Source organism: Pituophis catenifer, unplaced genomic scaffold, assembly GCF_029215685.1.
Source record: "Pituophis catenifer annectens isolate HBS135680 unplaced genomic scaffold, rPitCat1.0.hap2 SCAF_564, whole genome shotgun sequence".
Lineage (NCBI taxonomy): Eukaryota > Metazoa > Chordata > Lepidosauria > Squamata > Colubridae > Pituophis > Pituophis catenifer.
Genome location: NW_027257444.1, coordinates 1 through 20,735, shown reverse-complemented (window position 1 = coordinate 20,735; position 20,735 = coordinate 1). Strand labels below are relative to the sequence as shown.

Below are 20,735 nucleotides of genomic sequence, written 5' to 3'. Positions count from 1 at the left end.
AGGGTCGCAAAAGGTGATCACATGACCCTGGGACAATGCAACCGTCATAAATATGAGCTAGTTGCCAAACTTCTGAAGTTTGATCGTGTGACCACAGGGGATGCTACAACGGTTGTAAGTGTGAAAAATGGTCATATGTCAGGTTTTTTCAGTGCTGTTGTAACTTTGAACAATCCCTAAATGAAAGGTTGTAAGTCAAGAATTACCCAAATGTCTATGGAGATTCTCAGTCATCCAGGTCGTGGTTGTCCCAAAAGTGCTTTTGAAGAAGCACCTTTGGGACAGACCTGAAGACAATTAGGATAGGACAGGACAGAATAGAGAATGAGAACAGAATTACAGAATTGGAAGGTACCTTGGAGGTCTTCTAGTCCAACCCTCTGCTTAGAAAAGAAACTTATTGGATGAGAAGAGAAATGTCTTCAAAGAAAAACCAGAAAGTCCAGTTGCCTCTTGAAAAAGCACCTTTGGATCAAGGATTACCCATCGGTCCTCATCCTCTTCTTTTAATTTCCTCTCACATCTTCTCTCTGGCTACTGGCGGCTCTCTCTGATCATTCTTTGCTGTCCATCTCTTGCGTTGCAGATGGTGAACGCCAGAAAGCTGGAGAAAGCCGAGGCCCGCCTTAAAGCAAAGCAATGCAAGAAGCAGGAGCGAGATTCCGTCAAATCTGGGAGCCCGTTGTGAGTGAAGGGTGATGGTCTTGGAGTGGGGCACCTGCTTCTCAACAGTGGGAGGGCTAATTTTATCAGAGTCAATTTCTTAATGCCTCAGTCTTTCCACTGCTTATGGGGAAGGAAGTAGAAGAGATGAGGGTGTGGCTGACATAAAGGAGAATAGAATGGGGTTGAATAGAAGTAGCTTCCTCATTTAGCCACCATTTTCCATCCAAATATATTTGAACAGGACTTTGGACTCCATCTAAATTCAAAGCCCTGGGATAATAGCCAGATTTTGAAAGAGTTCCTGGATTTCGTCAGACCATAAATCATATGAATCTCTGGGTGGGGACATTGTTCCAGAGGGCAGCAGAGATGTGTTTCAGCAGGTTCTGGCCAGTTCTGGAAAACTGGTAGCGGAAATTTTGAGTAGTTCAGAGAACCGATAAATACCACTTCTGACTCCTCCCCCCTCCCCCCCATCTATTCTCTGCCTCCCGAGTCCCAGTTGATCGGGAGGAAATGGGGATTTTGCAGTAACCTTCCCCTGGAGTGGGGAAGGAATGGAGATTTTACAGTATCCTTCCCCTGTCACACCCACCAAGCCACACCCACAGAACTGGTAGTAAAAAAATTTTTAATCCCACCACTGGTCTTCAGGGTTCAGCTGTCATAGCTTTCAGATACTGGAATAAGATGATGATGATGATGATGATATCCCTTGAGTGATTGAGGGTCAAGGTGTATAATCAGGTATCATCAGCATACCAATGATGGGGGCATAATGGCTCATCTGTTAAAGACATTGAGTTTGTCAGCTAGAAAGCTGGCAGCCCAGGTTCGAGACCCAAGCGCCGTATAATGGGGTGAGCTCCCGTTCCTTGCCTCAGCTCCTGCTCACCTAGCAGTTCAAAAGCGTGCAAATGCAAGTAGATAAATAGGTACCACTTTGATAGAAAGATAACAGCATTCCATGTGCCTCGGTGTATAGTCATGCTGGCCACATGACCACGGAATTGTCTTCGGACAACGCTGGCTCCGTTGGATAAGAAATGGAGATGAGCACTGCCCCCCCCCCCCCGGAGTTGGACTCAACAGGAGAAGGGAAACCTTTACCTTTACCTAGTATACTCATATCTGACTGCAAGCCAAGAGATGACCTCAGCCAGGGATTTCATGCACACGTTAAACAGAAGGGGAGAGAACTGCATTGTTGCATGTGGGAAACTGACCCTTCCAACAAAAGGAAAAGAACATGTACTCTCCCTGGTCCTAATGGTTGTTTGTGATCTTGTTCTGGATGGCAGGGTTCTTGAAGAAGCATCTGCCAGCCAAGCAGCCAGTAAGAAAGAGAACCGTCTCGAAATGTCAGGCAAGAACAAGTCCTATGACGTACGCATCGAAAACTTCGACGTGTCCTTTGGCGAGCGGTGAGTCTCCATGTTAAGGGTCACCCATCTTTGCAGCATCTTTGATTTGGCCATTTAAACACCTTTGGCATAGCGCTGTAAGCTAACTTGCGGTTACGCCTAGCGTGGTATCCAGCCCAAGCTTCATTGCAGAGCAGGGTGGATTTGATTTAAATCAAGTTGATTTAAATCATGATTTAAATCACTAGTAAAAAGGCTTGATTTAAATCAACTCTATTTAAATCATAATTTTTAAAGAGCAGCTGACATCTCTTTTCTGGCAGCAGCTCCACCTCTGACCCGCTGTTGACTCACCAACAGTCCCAATATTGCAGAATAAATTTGATAAAAATCAAAAAAATCTGATTTAAATCAAAAAAATCCGATTTAAATCAAAAAAATCTGATTTTTTTGATTTTTTTAAAAAAATCATTGATTTTTATCCACCCTGTGCAGAGGAAAGATGTTAGTATTTCTGATGAAGGAGCTGAGCATAGAATAGCATTAAAGCTGGACTTCCAAAAAAAATACTTATTTATTTAAAATTATGATGCGCGTTTACATGTTGGGATGTAACAGAATGTGTAGATGACCTTGGGGGTTGAGGGGAAGAGATGCTGCCTAGGAAATGAATTAACAAGAAAGGCAGTAGCCGCCAGTGGCTTCATGGTCAGAGATTGAAATTTAGGAAGGATCCCCCCATTAATGGATCAGGTGGCTAAAAATACATGTAGTCCTCGACTTAAAGTTCATTTGGTGACCGAAGTTACAACGGCACTGAACAAAGTGATTTATGACCATTTTTCACACTTAACGGCCATTGCAGCATCCCCGTGGTCACGTAATCAAAATGCAGGTGCTCATATTTATGACGGTTGCAGTGTTCCGGAGTCATGAACTCTCCTTTGGTTACCTTTTGAAAAGCCATGTCAGTGTGGGGAGACCAGATTCATTTAACAACCGTGTTGCTAATTTAACGACTGCAGGGATTCACTGAACAGCTGTGGTAAGAGATGTCATAAAACGGGGCAAATCTCACTGAACAACTGCCCCGCTTAGCAACAGAAAATGTTGAGCTCAATTGTGATCCTAAGCCAAGGACTACCTGTAGCAGGGGAGACTTGCGAGATTCTTTTAATGTTGCCCAACAATAAAGTACAATTGGCTCATTAATTTATTGTCATTGCACCTCGTACAACTAAATTAAATGCCATCTTCAGTGTACATTATAACTATAAAAATAAAAACACAAACACACATCCTTCACATTCTATATAATTGAAATTGAAAACCCGATATTGCATTAATATTGCACTATACCAGGGGTCAGCAACCTGCGGCTCTGGAGCCGCATGTGGCTCTTTCACCCCTCTGCTGCGGCTCCCTGTCACTCAAAGTAGGCGTCACAAACGCCAATGTGCGACACCCCCGGCAAGCGATTTATTGAGCTTTTCAACCCCCCGGTAGGCCAACCATGGATAAATCCAAGAAAAGAAAAGTTTCAGAAGAAAACAGAATGTTTAATTCGACTACATATGCTAGTTTTGTGGCCGCTCAAGAAATAGTCAGGCACGGGAAGAGTTTTGTGGCTCCCGGTGTTTTCTTTTCTGTGGGAAACGGGTCCAAATGGCTCTTCAAGTGCTTAAGGTTGCAGACCTCTGCACTATACCATAGAATTCAATATAGTTACTGCCCTGGGATAGAAGCTGTTTTTCAGCCTATTTGTCCTTGTCTTTATTGTCCTGTACCGTCTGCCAGATGGTAATAGTTCAAAAAAAAAGGGTGCCCAGGATGAGATGGATCTTTAATAATGTTTTGAACTTTCTTAAGGCAGCGGGAGCTATAAAGCTCTTCCAAAGAGGGGAGAGGGCAACCACTGATCCTCTGGGCAATGATGTTTTACCCTCTGGAGTGCTGTCCTATCTGCCACTGTGCAATTGGCAAACCATACACAGGTGTAGTAAGTTAAAATACTCTCTATGGTGCAGCGGTAGAAGGTCACCAGCAGTTTTTCATTCAGTTGTTTTTTTCCTGAGAAGTCTCAGGTAGTAGAATCTCTGCTGGGCCCTTTTGACCAGTGCTGCAATGTGAGGTCAGGTCCTCTTTTATGATAATACCCAGAAACTTAAAACTGGCCACTTGCTCCACTCGGTCTCCATTGATAAGCAAGGGCTAGGTGTCTGATCTATTCCTTCTAGTTTCTATTCATCTGCTTTCTTATCTGGTTTACCTGGAAGAGCTGACATAAGGTGACTTTCTACCGTGTTTCCCCAAAAATAAGACCCTGTCTTATATTTTTTTGAACCCTGAAATAAGCGCTTGGCCTTATTGCCATGCGCTCAAAAGCCTGATTGGGCTTATTATCAGGGGATGTCTTATTTTGGGGGAAACAGGGTAGACTGTCAGCGTTTTAACGCTGTCATAGAGCAGAGGAGAGCAAGAGATAAGCTCTGAAACTTTTGCCTGCTAAATCCCTTTGAAGCCCGGTTGTCGTGGAAATGAAGGGAGGGGGCACATTCCTGGGAAATGATGGGGAAAAGAAGTCTGAAGAATGACTTGGAAGACAGCCAATGAGAAGCAGAGATTTGGGGATCGGAAAGGGAGGGATTAGGAGGCAAAAGGTCAGTCTTGTCCGCGCGGAGTCATGATCCGGTGGCTGAACTCAATTAAAGAAAGATTTCCTTAAAGATTGGCAGTTTAGAAATTCATTTAATTTTGAGATAGCACCGCAGTCTGACATAGACGTTCCTGCAATTGCACCTCTGCCCATCAGGTACAGTGCAGTTGTCACCTCACCTGGCACAAACGAGGTTTCTAAACCCCTCTCTCAAAAACGTCCCCTCGTTTTATAAAACCACAGGAGACAGTTGTCCTTTATTCTCTTCTTTTCAGGGTCCTCCTCACAGGAGCAGACCTGAACCTGGCTTACGGCCGGCGATATGGCTTGGTAGGTCGGAACGGGTTGGGCAAGACCACGTTGTTGAAGATGATCGCCAGCCGCAACCTGCGCATCCCTTCGCACATCAGCATCCTTCACGTGGAGCAAGAAGTGGCCGGGGACGAGACGCCAGCCCTGCAGAGTGTGCTGGAATGTGACACGGTTCGTGAGGGGCTGCTCAAGGAGGAAAAGGAGCTGACTGCCCGGGTTAACTCCGGAAGGTAACCTTGTTCCCAAGGAACACTGTCTAATAATTCAGGAGCCCGTGGTGGAGCAGTGGTTAGAGTGCAGTATTGCAGGCTAACTCACTGCTCACTGCCAGAAGTTTGATTCTGAATGGCGCAAGGTTGACTCAGCCTTCCATCCTTCTGAGGTCGGTAAAATGAGGACCCAGATTGTTGGGGGCAAATACGCTGACTCCAGGGGTGGGCTTCAAAAATTTTAGCAAGGGGTTCTTTGTACGGTTGCTGGATGGGCGTGGCCATGGTGGGCGTGGCCTAGTTAGCCTCCTGCACCATGGTGGGGGGGATGTCGTTTTTGCCCTCCCCAGCCTCTGGAGGTTTTTCCCGAGCCTCCGGGAGGGCGAAAACAGCCTCCCCAGGCTCCGGAGGCCCTCTGGAGGGTTTTCCCGAACTTCTGGTAGGCCCATTTTTTTGCCCTCCCCAGGCCTCCGCCCTGCATCCAAAACAGACCGCGTGGGGACTCCTGGGAGGGGTGGGGTGGGGTGGGCGGGGCCAGCCAGGAGTGGGATTTGGGGGTTCTACAAACTGCACAGAATCTTAGCTAGAGGTTCTCCTGAACCCCTGCAAACTCCCAGCAGCCCACCCCTGGCTGAGTCTAAAACTGTTTAGAGAGGCCTGTAAAGCACTGTAAAGCGGTATATAAGTCTTAAGAGTGCTATTGCTATCAATTCTGGAAGGTAACCTTGTTCCCAAGGAACACAATCTAATTCAGGTGCAGAACAGAGCTAGTTTGTCCATCTACAAACCACCATGCTGCTTTTCTGTCGTTTTTTTTTTTTTTTCTTCAGGGGAGTAGGCACCGAAGGTGCTCGACTGTCCGAAATCTACGCTGGTCTAGAAGAGATTGAGGCAGACAAGGCCCCAGCAAGGTAAATTGAAAGTCTCTGTAAGAGGCAGAATCAGCTCTGAATTTACATGCTTGGTAGTCGGTGAGTTCTGAGGTCTAAAATAGGAAATCCTGATGCATACGAGTCTGTGGAGATACAGTGTTTCCCCGAAAATAAGACCTCCCCGGATAATAAGACCAATCGGGCTTCTGAGCGCATGCGCTAAAATAAGCCCCCCACCCCAAAAAAATAAGCCCTCCCTGAAAATATTTAACTGCATGGGCAGCCAGTCCCTGCCCATTTCCTCTGGTTAGGGTTAGAGAGACAGAGCTGGAAATCAGGTAAGACGGCAAGAGGATCCCCGTCTTGCTCCACACGCCCCAAAATAATAAGACCTCCCCGAAAATAAGGCCAAGTGCTTATTTCGGGGTTCAAAAAAATATAAGACAGGGTCTTATTTTCGGGGAAACACGGGTAACGTGGCTGGGAAAAGGCAATTTCTCCATCAGCCCAGAGTAATAAATTTCCACCAAGAACTCAGAAATTTCCTAAATTCCGAATAGAAATTGGCTGCTTCTCCAGTTCTCCAAAGGAAAGAGTACAGGTAATCCTTGATTTACAACCACTTGTTGAGCCCAAATTTTCTGTTGCTAAGCGGGACGGTTGTGAAGTGAGTTGCGCCCCATTTTATGACCTTTTTTTGGCGCAAACAAATCACTGCCATTGCTAAGTGAATATTGCAGTTGTTAAGTGAATTTTGCTTCCCTTCCCCCCCCTCCCCAATTGACTCTGTTTGTCAGATGCCGGCTGGGGAGGTAACAAATGGTGATCACATGACCTCAGAACAGTTCAACCATCATAAATACCTGTCAGTTGCCGAGCACCTGAATTTTGATCACGTGACATGGCAATGCTGTAGTGGTCATTAAGTGAAAACCGGTCATAAATCACTTATTTCAGTGCCATTGTAACTCCGAAGGGTCACTAAACAAAAGGTTGTAAGTCGAGGATTAACTGTTTTCAAATTAAATCAAGAGAACAGACTTTAGATCTTCCTGAAATCTGATTTAAAGAACATACAAACCCATTAGTTTCCTTTAACTTTTCCATCGATGGAAACCCCAGGAGCAGAAGGCTTTAGCAAGGAGCGACAAGGCTGTCCTAGAATAGAATAGAATAGAATAGAATAGAATAGAATAGAATAGAATAGAATAGAATAGAATAGAATAGAATAGAATAGAATAGAATAGAATAGAATAGAATTCTTTATTGGCCAAGTGTGATTGGACACACAAGGAATTTGTCTTTGGTGCATATGCTCTCAGAGTACATAAAAGAGAAGATACGTTCCTCAAGAATCATAAGGTACAACACTTAATGATAGTCATAGGGAAACAATCAATATAAATCTTAAGGATACCAGCAACAAGGTTACGGTCATACAGTCATATTAGAGCTTTGAGGTATCATGTTGAGCTGCTCTTCCTGCAGTTTGATAGATTTTCCAGTTATTTTAAGTGCTTTGATGAAGGAAGCATTAAAAAAAAAAGGTAAAAAGTCCCTGCAGATTTTACTCTGCTAGTCATCACCGACTATACAGGGTGGTGCTCATCTCCGTTTCAAGGCCATTGAGCCAGCGCTGTCCGAAGGCGTTTCCGCGGTCATGTGGCCAACACAATGTTGCAGAGTGCTGTTACACCTCACCGAAGTGCTACTTATTTATCTACTCGCATTTGCATGCTTTTGAACTGCTAGATCGGCAGGAGCTGGAGCGAGGACGGGAGCTCACCCAGTCCCATGGCGTTCGGGTCTCGAACCTGGGCTGCCAGCTTTCCAGCTGATAAACCCAGCATCATGACCACTGGAGCAGCTACCATGCTGCCCTTTGTGGCTTAGTGCCCTTAGCTAAATACTCCTATTTCCAATCGATTCTTATTCCAAGTTCAGATATCGCTGCCTTTCCTTTCGGAGTTTTTTTTTTTTTTTAGACCCATTCAGAGTCAGCTCCTAGTCCAGTTTTTGCAATCTAGAAATGACCTTTCCTTTCCTATCCTTTTCTAGAGCGTCTGTTATCCTGGCCGGGTTGGGTTTCAGCGCAAAGATGCAGCAACAGACAACCAAGTAAGTGGGCTTTTAGCCAAGACTGAATTGTTCCCTTCTGTGATTTGAACGATGGGATCCTAGATTTTTTTTTTCTTTTTGATCTTGCCTACTGCTAGGTGCTGGGACAGAGGGGCGCTTCCAGAGATAGGAAGCTTGGTAGCTGTCCCTTCACATTACAATTGTGATAGAGGGGGAAGTGAACTTGGCCATCTCTGACACCAACCCTTGAAAAATGTAAGGCGACCTTCCGTATCTACAGGCAAACTGGGGTCCGGCTGGCCCAGGGAAACTGATCTCTCTCTACTTTTATTCGTTTTCCTTCAGAGAGTTTTCCGGAGGTTGGAGAATGAGGCTGGCTTTGGCTCGTGCCCTTTTTGCCCGGTGAGTCTTCAACAGGGGTGGTATTCACTTAACCTTCGCTACCAGTTCGCAAATGTGAGCGCGTGCGCGCCCTGCACACCTCCACGCATGCACAGGGCCTTCCGCGCATGCGTAGAACGTCAAAAACGGGACGTGATGACATCCAGGCGGGTGGGCGGAGCCTCCCACAGCCGCCGCTACCAGTTTGCCCGAACCGGATAGAAGCGGCTGAATACCATCACTGGTCTTCAAGGATCTCCGTTCTGCTCAAAATCCTCGTCCCAGAAAATGGGTTGATAGTAACAATGGTGGGTGTGAAAATTAAGACTTAGAGTCTTAATCCTGATTGGCTGTGTTGAGGAAGGATGCCTGACTGCATTGGGCTGTGGGGGGGGGGGGGGGGGGGGGGAGATGAGATTACAGGTGTTTGGGCTACAGGTAAGCCTTGCCTTCCAACCATTCGTTTAGTGACCGTTGAAAGTTGCAAAGTTTTAAATACATTGCCAGTTGGCCAAGTGGCTGAATTTTGATCGCGGGATTGTGGGGATACCACAAAGGTATTGAATGTGAAAAACGGTTCATATCTCATTTCTTTCTGTGCCATTGTTAACTTCGAACGGTCACTAAACGAACGGTCCTAAGGGGAGGACTAACCTGTATGTGTTTTGTGCACAAAAGATAACGTACATATTTGGAGATACTTTTAACGGTTGTTAAGTTTTCCAAGAATTTAAAGGACAAAAAGAAAAAACACTTAAATCATGGAGTCCTAAAGGTGCTTTTTTCCAGAGGCAATCGGACTTTTCTGGTTTTTCACTGAAGACATTTTGCTTCCTATCCAAGAAGCTTCTCAGATAACTGGATGACTGAATTTCTATAGACATTTAAATCAGGGCACCGGTTCTGCTGCAAAATTGGAAACTTTTTTTTTTTTAAAGGACAGATGCCTTCCATGGCAGTGAGAAAATCTTTCAGTCTAATCCATCAGCATGAAACTAATCTAATGTCTCTTTCTTTCTTTCTTTCCTTACCTTTCCAAATCACCCCGTTTTCATTGAATGAGACATTCGGCTTTTTAAAATGCCTGTGTAATGAATTTTCTCAATTTAAAAGTTGGGCAGGGTCCTTTTTTTTTTTTCCTTCAAATTTTAGGTGTTCACCTACAGAATTTGGGGCTAAGTCACTTGATTGTCAGATTGATAAGAATTGTATAAATTTAATAATGAAATATTACCGAGTTTCCCCGAAAATAAGACCCTGACTTATATTTTTTTTGAACCCCGAAATAAGCGCTTGGCCTTATTTTCAGGGAGGTCTTATTATTTTGGGGCACGTGGAGGAAACGAGGAAATGGCAAGGACCAGCTGTGCATGCATTTAAATATTTTCGGGGAGGGCTTATTTTCAGGGGAGGCTTATTTTAGTGCATGCACTCAAAAGCCCGATTGGGCTTATTATCAGGGGAGGTCTTATTTTAGGGGAAACAGGGTAGAACAGCGAAACCTTTTGCCAAATCTGGCACAATGGTATAAAAGTGCAGACTTGTATAGAAATGGCCGGTTTAAGCAACTTTTAAGAATTTCCCCATCAAAAATAACTGGACTTGAAAAGATTAGTTACGATTGGCTTTCCAGTGATGATGAAAATATTAAGAGGGCATAGTTGTTTCATAGAAAGCTTTGTGAGAAATCTGCTATCAAAGCAATGCCAAAGTAGAATTGATGATTGCTGCACTAATAATACTTCTGTCTCCCTTTCCTCTTCTGTTGATTTTAATTTTCCCAGGCCTGACCTCCTTCTGCTTGATGGTAAGTCTTTTCTGGACCTACATAGACAGAAGGGAAGGGGTGGGCTCAGTGGTGGGCTTCAAAAATTTTAGCAAGGGATTCGCTGCCCGGTTGCTGGGTGAGCGTGGCCATGGTGGGCATGGCCTAGTCAGCCTCCTGCACCACAGCGGGTGGGGGGGCGCATTTTTGCCCTCCCCAGCCTCCAGAGGCTTTTCTCGAGCCTCCAGGAGGGCGAAAACTTCCAGTAGTCCCGTTTTTTGCCCTTCCTGAGTCTCCATGTGCACCCTGCACTTACCTGCATCCAAAACGGGCCACGTGGGGACTCCTGGGAGGGGCGGGGTTGGAGGAGTGGGATTTGGGGGTTCTCTGAACTACACAGAATCTTAGCTAGAGGTTCTCTCGAAACCCTAGGAACCCCCAGCAGCCCATCCCTAGGTGGGATGGTGCAAACCAACTTCAAAAAAATTCTGCTGTAGACTTTTTTTCCATCCCCTGTTGGACTGCTGATTTCCCAATTGCTCTGACCCAGTGTTTCCCCATGTTGGAAGTCCACGCACTTCCAATATTTGGAAGCTCTCTAGATTGGAAACCATTGCTACAGCCATTCCTGGCAGATGTATGAATATCTGAATTTGTGGCCAATTTTCTTGCAGTTGGGAGTTGTCAGAGATAGATGGCATCTCTATCACAAGTTGGCCAAAAATTTTAAGCCTCTTTTGTAAGGGGTAACTTTGAAGATTTAATTGATTAATCAGAATAGAGAATAGAATAGAAGGCCCTTCCAGCTCTTATTCCAGAATAGAGCTGGAAGGGACCTTGGAGGTCTTCTAGTCCAACCCCCTGCTCATCGAGGAGACCCTATACCATTTCAGACAGGTGGCCGTCCTTTCTTTTCTTTAAAACCTCCAGTGATGAAACATCTACAACTTCTGAAGGCAAGCTATTCCACTGATTAATTGTCCTCACCGTTAGGAAGTTTCTCCTTAATTCCAGGTTGCTTCTCTCCTTGATTAGTTTCCATCCATTGTTTCTTGTCCTGCCTTCTGGTGCATTGGAAAATAAGTTTACCTTCTCCTCTTTCTGGCCCATCAAAAACTGGAATACTGCTATCATGTCTTTCTTTTCATTTAAACCTTGCTAAGGGACCCATTTAACAAAGTAACCCACCACCCCAAAATCAGCTTAATTTGAAAGAAAGGTTGAAGAAGGGAAAACGGATTCCTAAGTCTTTGTAAGATTTTAGGCACCCGTTTCATCAAGTAAAACCTTATCAATGTCCACCAAAAAATGTTGGCTCTCCCCGCTCCTTCAGCCATTTTGCAAATGTTACAAAGGAGCTGGCCATCTCTGTCTTAAATTAACTCATTTTCTTTGTTTGGTTTTAATCATCTTCTGGGTGTATTAGAACTGTGGAGGCATTGTTCTTTCGAACTGTTTAATTCCAAATGTGACCATTGCATCATCAACACTTACCATTCGTTTAATGACTGTTTGAAGTTAGAGCGGCACTGAAAAAGTGACTTACGACCGTTTTTCATACTTACAACCATTCCGCCTCCCCACGGTCACGTGACCAAGATTCAGACACTTGGCACTGACTCATATTTACGACAGTTGCAGTGTCCCAGGGTCACATGATCCCTTTTTCCAAGCTTCTGACAAGGAAAATCAGTGGGGAAGCCAGATTCACTTAGCAATCGTGATACTAACTTAACAACCGCAGTGCGTCACTTAACAACGTAGCAAGCAAAGGTTATAAAATGGGGCAAAACTCACTTAGTAATAGTCTTGCTTAACAATCAAAATTTTGGGCTCAATTGTGGTCATATATTGAGGACTACCTACCGTATTTTTCGGAGTATAAGACGCACCTTAGTTTTTGGGGAGGAAAATAAGAAAAAAGCTGGTTGGCAGGTGGATGGCTCTCCCGGAATACCCCCAATCAGCTGTTCCCAGAGGTGAATTTTAGCAACAGGTTCCTTGGTTGTGAGCTCTGTGCCTTGCTTTTTTTTCTGCCTCTGAAAGCCTCCAAAACAGAGCTTCAGAAAAAAAGCCTCTGAAGCTCTGTTTTGAGGCTTTTTTTCTGAAGCTTCATTTCTGATGCTTTTTTCAGCCTCTGAAACCTCTCTTTGAGAAGCTGGGCGGGGCTACATTCGGAGTATAAGACGCACCCAGATTTTAACCCTTTTTTGGGGGGGGGAAGGTGCGTCTTATACTCCGAAAAAATACGGTATATGTCTTTCCCTGAGAATTTTGTCCAAAGGGGCTTTGTGTAAACAGCCTTCTTTCAATTCACTTCCAGAGCCAACCAACATGCTGGACGTGAAGGCGATCATCTGGCTGGAAAACTATTTGCAGGTCTGTCTAAAATTTGGAAAACCATCCGCAGTTGAGGGGGAGGGCAAGGGTTAGTTTAAGGAGCTTGGGACCTTCAGATCTGGCTGAGACCTCAATTTTGCCCTTTTTTTTTTTTTTTTTTTGCATTCTGGGCCCTTCTAGACTTGGCAGTCCACCATCCTTGTGGTGTCTCACGATCGGAACTTCTTAAACGCCGTGGCCACCGATGTCATCCACCTGCACTCCCAGCGGCTTGACAGCTACCGTGGGGACTTCGAGAACTTTGTCAAGATCAAAGAGGAACGGCTCAAAAACCAGCAGCGTGAATACGAGGCGCAGCAGCAATACCGGGAGCATATCCAGGTCAGAGAGCCAGCGTGGTTAGTGATGCAGCTAACGCTGATCTGACAGTGCCATATGAAATACGATTGAATTGTTTTGTTTGTTTTATTGTTTTGTTTTATTAAATTTGTATACCGCCCTACTCCCGAAGGACTCGGGGCGGTGAACAGGCACAGAATAAAATACAGAAATACAAAAATTAGAAACAATTTAAAACCAAATTAAATAATTTAGCCCAAGACAATTAAAAATCCCAATAATTTAAAACAAATTAAAATTTCGGTTTAAAAATTTAAAAGAAAGGGGAGAAAATTAGGCCAGGCCGGCTTGCTGGAATAGGAGGGTCTTAAGAGCACGGCGGAAAGTGCGCAGATCCGGGATCCTCCATATCTCCGGGGGGAGCTTGTTCCAGATAGAGAAGGCCCTCCCCCTGGGGGCCGCCAGTCAACACTGCTCGGCTGACGGCACCCAGAGGAGCCCTTCTCTATGAGAGCGTACTGGCCGGTGGGAGGCTGTTTGTGGTAGTAGGCGGTCCCGTAAATAACCAGATCCTAAGCCATGGAGCGCTCTAAAGGTGGTAACCAAAATCTTGAAGCGCACCCGGAAGACCACCGGGAGCCAGTGCAGCTCGTGAAGGAGAGGTGTCACATGGGAGCGCCATGTTGCTCCCATAACCACCCGCGCAGCCGCACTCTGCGCCAGTTGGAGCCTCCGGGTGCTCCTCAAGGGGAGCCCCATGTAGAGAGCATTACAATAGTGAATATATATGATGTGATATATTGTACATGAGAGAGGGACGCGGTGGCTAAGATGCTGAGCTTGTCAGTCGAAAGGTCAGCAGTTCAGCAGTTTGAATCCCTAGTGCCGCGTAATGGGGTGAGCTGTGACTTGTCCCAGCTTCTGCCAACCTAGCAGTTCGAAAGCACGTAAGAAATGCAAGTTGAAAAAATAGGGATCACCTTTGGTGGGAACGTAATTCAATGCTTTTGGCATTGAGTCATGCCGGCCACATGACCACGGAGACGTCTTCGGACAGTGCTGGCTCTTCGGCTTTGAAACAGAGATGAGCACTGCCCCCTAGAGTCGGGAATGATTAGCACATATGTGTGAAGGGAACATTTACCTTTACCTATGATATGTGATATATGGTAAGCAAAGAGCAGATCCTTAAAATAAGGCTTTTTATCCTGGGCACCACACAAAAGAAGGACTGCCACTTCTCAAATGCTTCCCTCTGTGTAGTCTACGTAACCACGAGAGCCAGCTTAATTAATTAATTAAATTTATGTGCCTCCACCTTGTCCAGAGACTACTCTGGGCAGCTTACAAACATTGAAACTTTATTCCTTTGTATCCCGCTTTCATCATTTTTACAAATAATTCTATGTGGCAAACATATCCAACACACCTTCCTATTTTCCCCACAACAATGAGAGAGAGAGAGAGTGACTGCTCCAAAGTCACTCAGCTGGCTTTCATGGCTAAGGCGAGACTTGAACTCACGGTCTCTTGCTTTCTAGCCTGGTGCCTTAACCATCAGATCAAACTGGCTCTCTTATCACCAGTTAAGTCTCCAGAAAATGGCGGCTTCTGTAACTTTTTTCCACTCTGTTTCAGCTTTACTGCTATGCCTTCATTAGAACAGACCAAAAGCTTAGAATTTGTTGTGCACCCAGCAATAAGAACATTCTAAACAATGTTTTTGAATATTATACCTGCATGCACACAGAGTATACCTTCTTCATCCTCCATTGCATATCATCCTAATGCCTTGATGGTGAACCTATGGCACGTGTGCCAGAGGTGGCATGCAAAGCCCTCTCTGTGGGCACGCACGCCATCGCCAGCTGGTCTTCGCAGGCGTGTGAGCGACAGAAAACTGCCTGAAGACAGCCTCAAAAATGCCCCAAAAACACCGTTTTTCTGGGCCATTTTCAGGCCGTTTTTTAGGCCGTTTTTGGCCCGAAAAATGGCCTGAAAAATGGCCAAAAACACCCCAAAAACAGACATGCACAGCTGATCTTTGGGTTTCCAGTGCTCCGGTGCATGCAAAGTCATGCGTGTGCCAGAAACCCAAAGACCAACTGACCGGTCCCACGCATGCGCACCGCCCAGCTGCTTTTTGGGTTTCCAGCGTGCGCACATGCATTCCAGTTTGGTCACTGTGCCGAAAAGATTCGCCATCACGGTCCTAATGCTTTGGTTGGCTATCGGAGAGGGGCAGAATCCCTTCTGTTCCAAACCTCTGTGGCCCAATTCACATAAATAAACTGGTTTGGATCATGGACTCAAACTTCATTTGCCAGACCGTTGTCCCTGCAGCAGCTGGTGCGTCCTTCTGGATACAGGAATCATCTCTGCTTTTTTCCCGCAGGTCTTTATCGATCGATTCCGCTACAATGCAAACAGGGCGTCGCAAGTTCAGAGCAAACTGAAACTCTTGGAGAAGCTGTGAGTATCCCAAAGAAAACGAACATCTGGGTGGATTGCCTAGGCCAGGGGTGGGCAACTGTGGCCCTTTTACAACCTGTGGACTTCAACTCCCAGAATTCCTGAGACAGCTTGGCTATCTCAGGAATTCTGGGAGTTGAAGTCCACAGGTTGTAAAAGAGCCACAATTGCCCACCCCTGGCCTAGCTCAGTGGTGGCTAACCTTTTTGCCGTCGCGTGCCAAAAGCGGGGGGGAGTGCGAGGGGGTCACGCGTGTGCGTGCCCACACCCATAATTCAATATGCCCCACCCCGCGCATGCACGCGCAGACAACCCCCCCCCATCGTGCTCCCCCTGCTTTTGGCACATGATGGCAAGGTGGGCCCGGTAGGCCCATTTTTTTCACCCTCCCCAGGCTCCAGAGGCTTTCTAGGAGCCTGGGGAGGACGAAAATGGCCTTCCCCACCCCCCTGGAGGCCCTCTGGAGGCCAGAAACAGCCCATTTGCCAACTTCTGGTAGGCCCAGAAGGCCCGAAAATCTGTTGGCCAGCGCACGCATGTGCGCTGCAGCTGAGCTAGGGCAATGTTCACGTGCCCACTGATATGGCTCCGTGTGCCACCTGTGGCATGGGTGCCATAGGTTCGCCATCACGGACCTAGGTCAATTTAAGGGTTGATCATTGCAGGATCTACAGACTGAGGAGCTGATTTAGCACAATTTCTTAAATGGCGGCACACGGCCTGCTCCTGGCATACAGCATGAGTCTCAAAATGTATAAACTAAAGCAATATTTTGCACTAATTCTCATTATTTGGATGTGCAGTATTCCTTGGTTAGGAAAAGATTGCTCCTTGACACTTTTTTTTTTTTAATTTGATTTATATGCCGCCCTTCTCCAGAGACTCAGGGCGGCTTACAATGTGCTCAGCAATAGCCTTCATACTTTTGTATATTTTTATACAAAGTCAGCTTATTGCCCCTAGAACTGGGTCCTCAATTTACCTACCTTAGAAAGGATGGAAGGCTGAGTCAACCTTGAGCCTTGGTGAGATTTGAACCTGCAGTAATTGCAGGCAGCTGGTCTTAATAACCAGCTTAATAACAGGGTGCCTTAGACCACTGTACTGCCAAGGCTCTTCAGCCCCCAGTTATCTCTCAATCACTTGCATTATCATTAGAGCAGTAAGCATTATCAACAGTATTAATGCAAAGGCTTACTATCTCTTTAAAGCAGGGCGTTCTCCAAACTTGACAACTTGGTAAGACTTGTGGACTTCGACTCCCAGAATTCCTCAGCCAGTCATGCAGGGTTGGGGAATTCTGGGAGTTGAAGTCCACAAGTCTTTAAAGTTGCCAAGTTCGCTTTAAACCTTACTCTAACTAACAAATCTATTAACAGGATGTTGGTAGAAATAGGAAAGCATGAACTGCTTGCTTCAGCTTGAGAAGATCCTGATTTTAAGTTCCACCGGCCACTGTCAAAGAATGCAAAAAATAAAAAAAAGGTTTTTTTGCTGATTCAAAAAACCAGAAATAGCTAATTGGCTATTTTAGCCCAATAATTTATCTTTATCTCTCCTCTTGTCCCCACTGGTAGGGGGTTTGAATTTTTTTTCTTTTTTTTTTAATTGCCATAAAAGATGAAATAAAGAACAATTCAGATGATATAGTGTTAAGTGATTTTCATAATGAACCAAGGGAAATTGGTGAACTCTTTTTTTTCTGTCTTTGAAATCTTTTACACTTATGAGACAGAATTAGAGGGAAAAAATAACTTGGAAAGGGAAATAAGCTCTCTTTTTAAAGAAAACCAAGATCTGGTGAATCTAGTTATAGTAGTTCTTCAGTGCTCAGTCCTGAGAATTTATCTGCTTCCAAGTGTCTGCTTAGTGATTGGATATTTGATACCTATCTCTTACTAGATTAATATGATTTATTGGCTTAGGGATTTTCTGTCTTCACTGTGAGTTGTATTATGTTGGGGGGGGGGTGCACTGAGGGAGCTCAACCAATCTCATTGTACATATGTTGTGCACTGACAATAAAGATTTGAATTTGAATTTACTGCAACAAGACTTATTGGTGTCTTTCTTTTTCTCAGGCCAAAACTGAAGCCAGTGGACAAAGAATCTGAGGTGATAATGAAGTAAGTGAACCTTGACAGGCACAAGAAAGCCCAATTTTCTAGTCCATCATAGGAAAAGAAGAGCAGACGTCTTCTTACTCACCTGTCTGCCTTCTCAGACTCGGTACAGATAGTCCTCACTTAGCCAATACTCATTCAACGATGGTTGCAACAGTGCCGAATGAGTGATACTTATAACCAACCAGTCCTGAAAGTTCTGGCTATTGCTGCATCCTGCAGTCACGTGATCGCCATTTGGCTGGGGAATTCTGGGAGTTGAAGTCCATGCCTCTTAAAATGACGGAGGTTGAGAAACACTGCCTTAGGCAAATCACCCAGCCTCCGGCATCTAGTTGGCAAGACAGAAATGATAAGGTTGGCAAGTCCTGTGTGGATTTTGTAAGGAAAGGTTTTGTTCACCACGATGTAAAAAAGACGTGGAGACTCTAGAAAGAGTGCAGAGAAGAGCAACAAAGATGATTAGGGGACTGGAGGCTAAAACATATGAAGAACAGTTGCAGGAACTGGGTATGTCTAGTTTGATGAAAAGAAAGACCAAGGGAGACATGATAGCAGTCTTCCAATATCTCAGAGGTTGCCACAAAGAAGAGGGAGTCAAACTATTCTTCAAAGCACCAGAGGGAAGAACAAGAAGCAATGAGTGGAAACTAATCAAGGAGAGAAGCAACCTAGAACTAAGGAGAAATTTCCTGACAGTGAGAACAATTAATCAGTGGAACAACTGGCCTCCAGAAGTTGCGAATGCTCCAACACTGGAAATTTTTAAGAAGATGCTAGATAACCATTTGTCTGAAGTGGTGTAGGGTTTCCTGCCTGGGCAGGGGGTTGGACTAGAAGATCTCCAAAGTCCCTTCCAACTCTGTTATTCTATTCTATATTACTTGACTCAAGTTAATTCATTATTTGATAAGTCATTATCCTAGCTTTTCTTCAGGCAGCAATTCCTGTTTTTCCAGACAAGTCCCCCCCTATCTAGGCATTGTCTGGTTGCAGGACTGTGTAGCTACAACAAAAATGGCAATAATATGCATCCTAGACCCGTGATAGCGAACCTATGGCACGCGTGCCACAGGTGGCACACGTAGCCATATCAGTGGGCATGCGAGCTTAGCTCTGGCGCGCATGTGCACGCTGGCCAACTGATTTTCGGGCCTTCTGGACCCATCAGAAGTAGGGAAACAGGCTGTTTCCTGCATCTGGAGGACCTCAGGGGATGGTGGGGAAGGCCCGTTTTTCACTCTCCCCAGCCTCCAGAGCCTTTCTAGGAGACTGGGGAGGGTGAAAACGGCCTTACCCAGCCCCCCGGAGGCCGGAAACGGCCCGTTTGCCATCTTCCGGAAGTTGGCAAACGGGCCATTTCTGGCCTCCAGGGGTGTGGAGAAGGCCGTTTTCACCCTCCCCAGACTCCTAGAAAGGCTTTGGAGGCTGGGGAGAAAGAAAAACAGGCCTACCATGCCATTGCGTGCCCGGGAGGGGGGGTCCGCATGCACGGGTACAGGGCGCATATAATTATGAGTGTGGGCATGCATGCACCACACACACACACACACACACACACACGGCTCCATACCTCTAAATCAAGGGTGTCAAACTTGATTTCATTGAGGGCCGCATCAGGGTTGTGTTGGACCTCAGGGGGCCGGGTGGGCATGGCCTGGGTGGGCGTGGCCAGCTTGACATCACCCATGTTGGGGGCACCTGTGGTGGCCTGGGCGGGGCTGGGCTGGGCGGAATCCATTGTCACCAGCAGAGGAAGGCAAGACCATGGAGAGCGCCTTATCCTCCAGAGGAACCTCGCCGTCCCTCTTGAGGCCACGTGTGCAGCCCCCCCCCCCCCCCGAGCTCCATTTTCACTGGCAGAGGCACCACGGGCCGGTCCTTCACTGTTTCCAGGGCAGCCCCGCGGGTCAGATCTAAGCACCCCACGGTCTGGCTCCACGGGCCTTGAGTTTGACACCCCTGCTCTAAATGATGCCTGCAATGCATCCTTATTATTCCATTAAAAACGACATTGTGTAAAATGTAACTGCTATGTATTCCTACCATAGTATGTTCTTCATAAGGCAAAATTAATGCCAAGCTGATCTAATAGAAGCAACAAGGGACCTTTTGGTCACTTCCATTTTTGCTCATTCCCCTGGACCTTTTTTTTTTCCCCTCCCCCCCCCCCTTTAGGTTCCCAGATGGCTTTGAGAAGTTTTCTCCTCCCATCTTACAACTCGATGAAGTGGATTTTTACTACGAGCCCAATAACTACATCTTCTGCACCCTCTCTGTCTCTGCTGACCTGGACTCTCGCATCTGTGTGGTAAGATGAAATATTTGGCAAAAGGTTAATTATGTGGAAGCGATAAAGCATTCCCTACCACAAACAAACGAAAAATCCAATAGCTCAGCAACTGTTTTGGAGCAGTGGATAGACCAAGAAAAAAGAAATGCTACCGTGTTTCCCCCAAAATAAGACCCTGTCTTATATTTTATTGAAACCTGAAATAAGCGCTTGGCCTTATTGCCATGCGCTCAAAAACCCGATTGGGCTTATTATCAGAGGATGTCTTATTTTGAGGGAAACAGGGTACAAGTGTTTTTAACAGAAGGGCCTAATAAGAGCTAGGAGCTGTGGTTGCACAGTGGTTAAAATGCAGCATTTCAGGCTGACTCTGCCCATACACCAGGAGTTCAATCCTGACCAGGTTGACTCAGCCTTCCATTCTTCCAAGGTCAGTAAAATAAGGACCCAGATTGTTGGGGGCAATATGCTGACTCTGTAAACCGCTTACAGAGTGCTGTAAAGCGGTATATAAGTCTTAAGTGCTATTACTATTGCTGCTGCTTTGCTCAGCAGAAATATTTCTGGCCTGGGTGCATACAACATGCTCTCGGTTCGGACCAGATCGCTTGATCCGGTAGTGATGGCGACGGGTGGTTCGGAGAACCGGAAGCAAAAATCCCTGCCCCCCCCCCCCCCCATGCCCAGCTGAGCCACGCGATCATCAGAGGCTTTTTTTTTTTTTTTTTTTTTGGTACTTTTAAAAGCATTTTTTCTACAACCTCTTCGGCTGAGGAGGTTGTAGAAAAAATGTTTTTAAAAGAAAAAAAAAGCCTCTGACGATCAGGCATCTCAGCTGTGATCGTCAGCTGTGATCGTCAGAAA

The 20,735-nt window shown here is 45.7% G+C and overlaps 1 protein-coding gene across 1 annotated transcript; it reads left to right on the top strand.

Annotated features, from left to right (window-relative positions):
• Positions 1-586: 586 nt before the first annotated feature.
• LOC139327029 (ATP-binding cassette sub-family F member 3-like) lies at positions 587-19,889 on the top strand (the record flags this gene model as incomplete). The annotated part of the gene is made up of 12 exons (XM_070956709.1): positions 587-684; positions 1,968-2,090; positions 4,962-5,228; positions 6,038-6,118; positions 8,138-8,197; positions 8,504-8,560; positions 10,324-10,346; positions 12,628-12,683; positions 12,825-13,025; positions 15,379-15,455; positions 17,537-17,581; positions 19,757-19,889. Coding segments are annotated over exons 1-12 (1,221 nt in total), but the record flags the coding sequence as incomplete, so codon positions are not given.
• Positions 19,890-20,735: the final 846 nt, after the last annotated feature.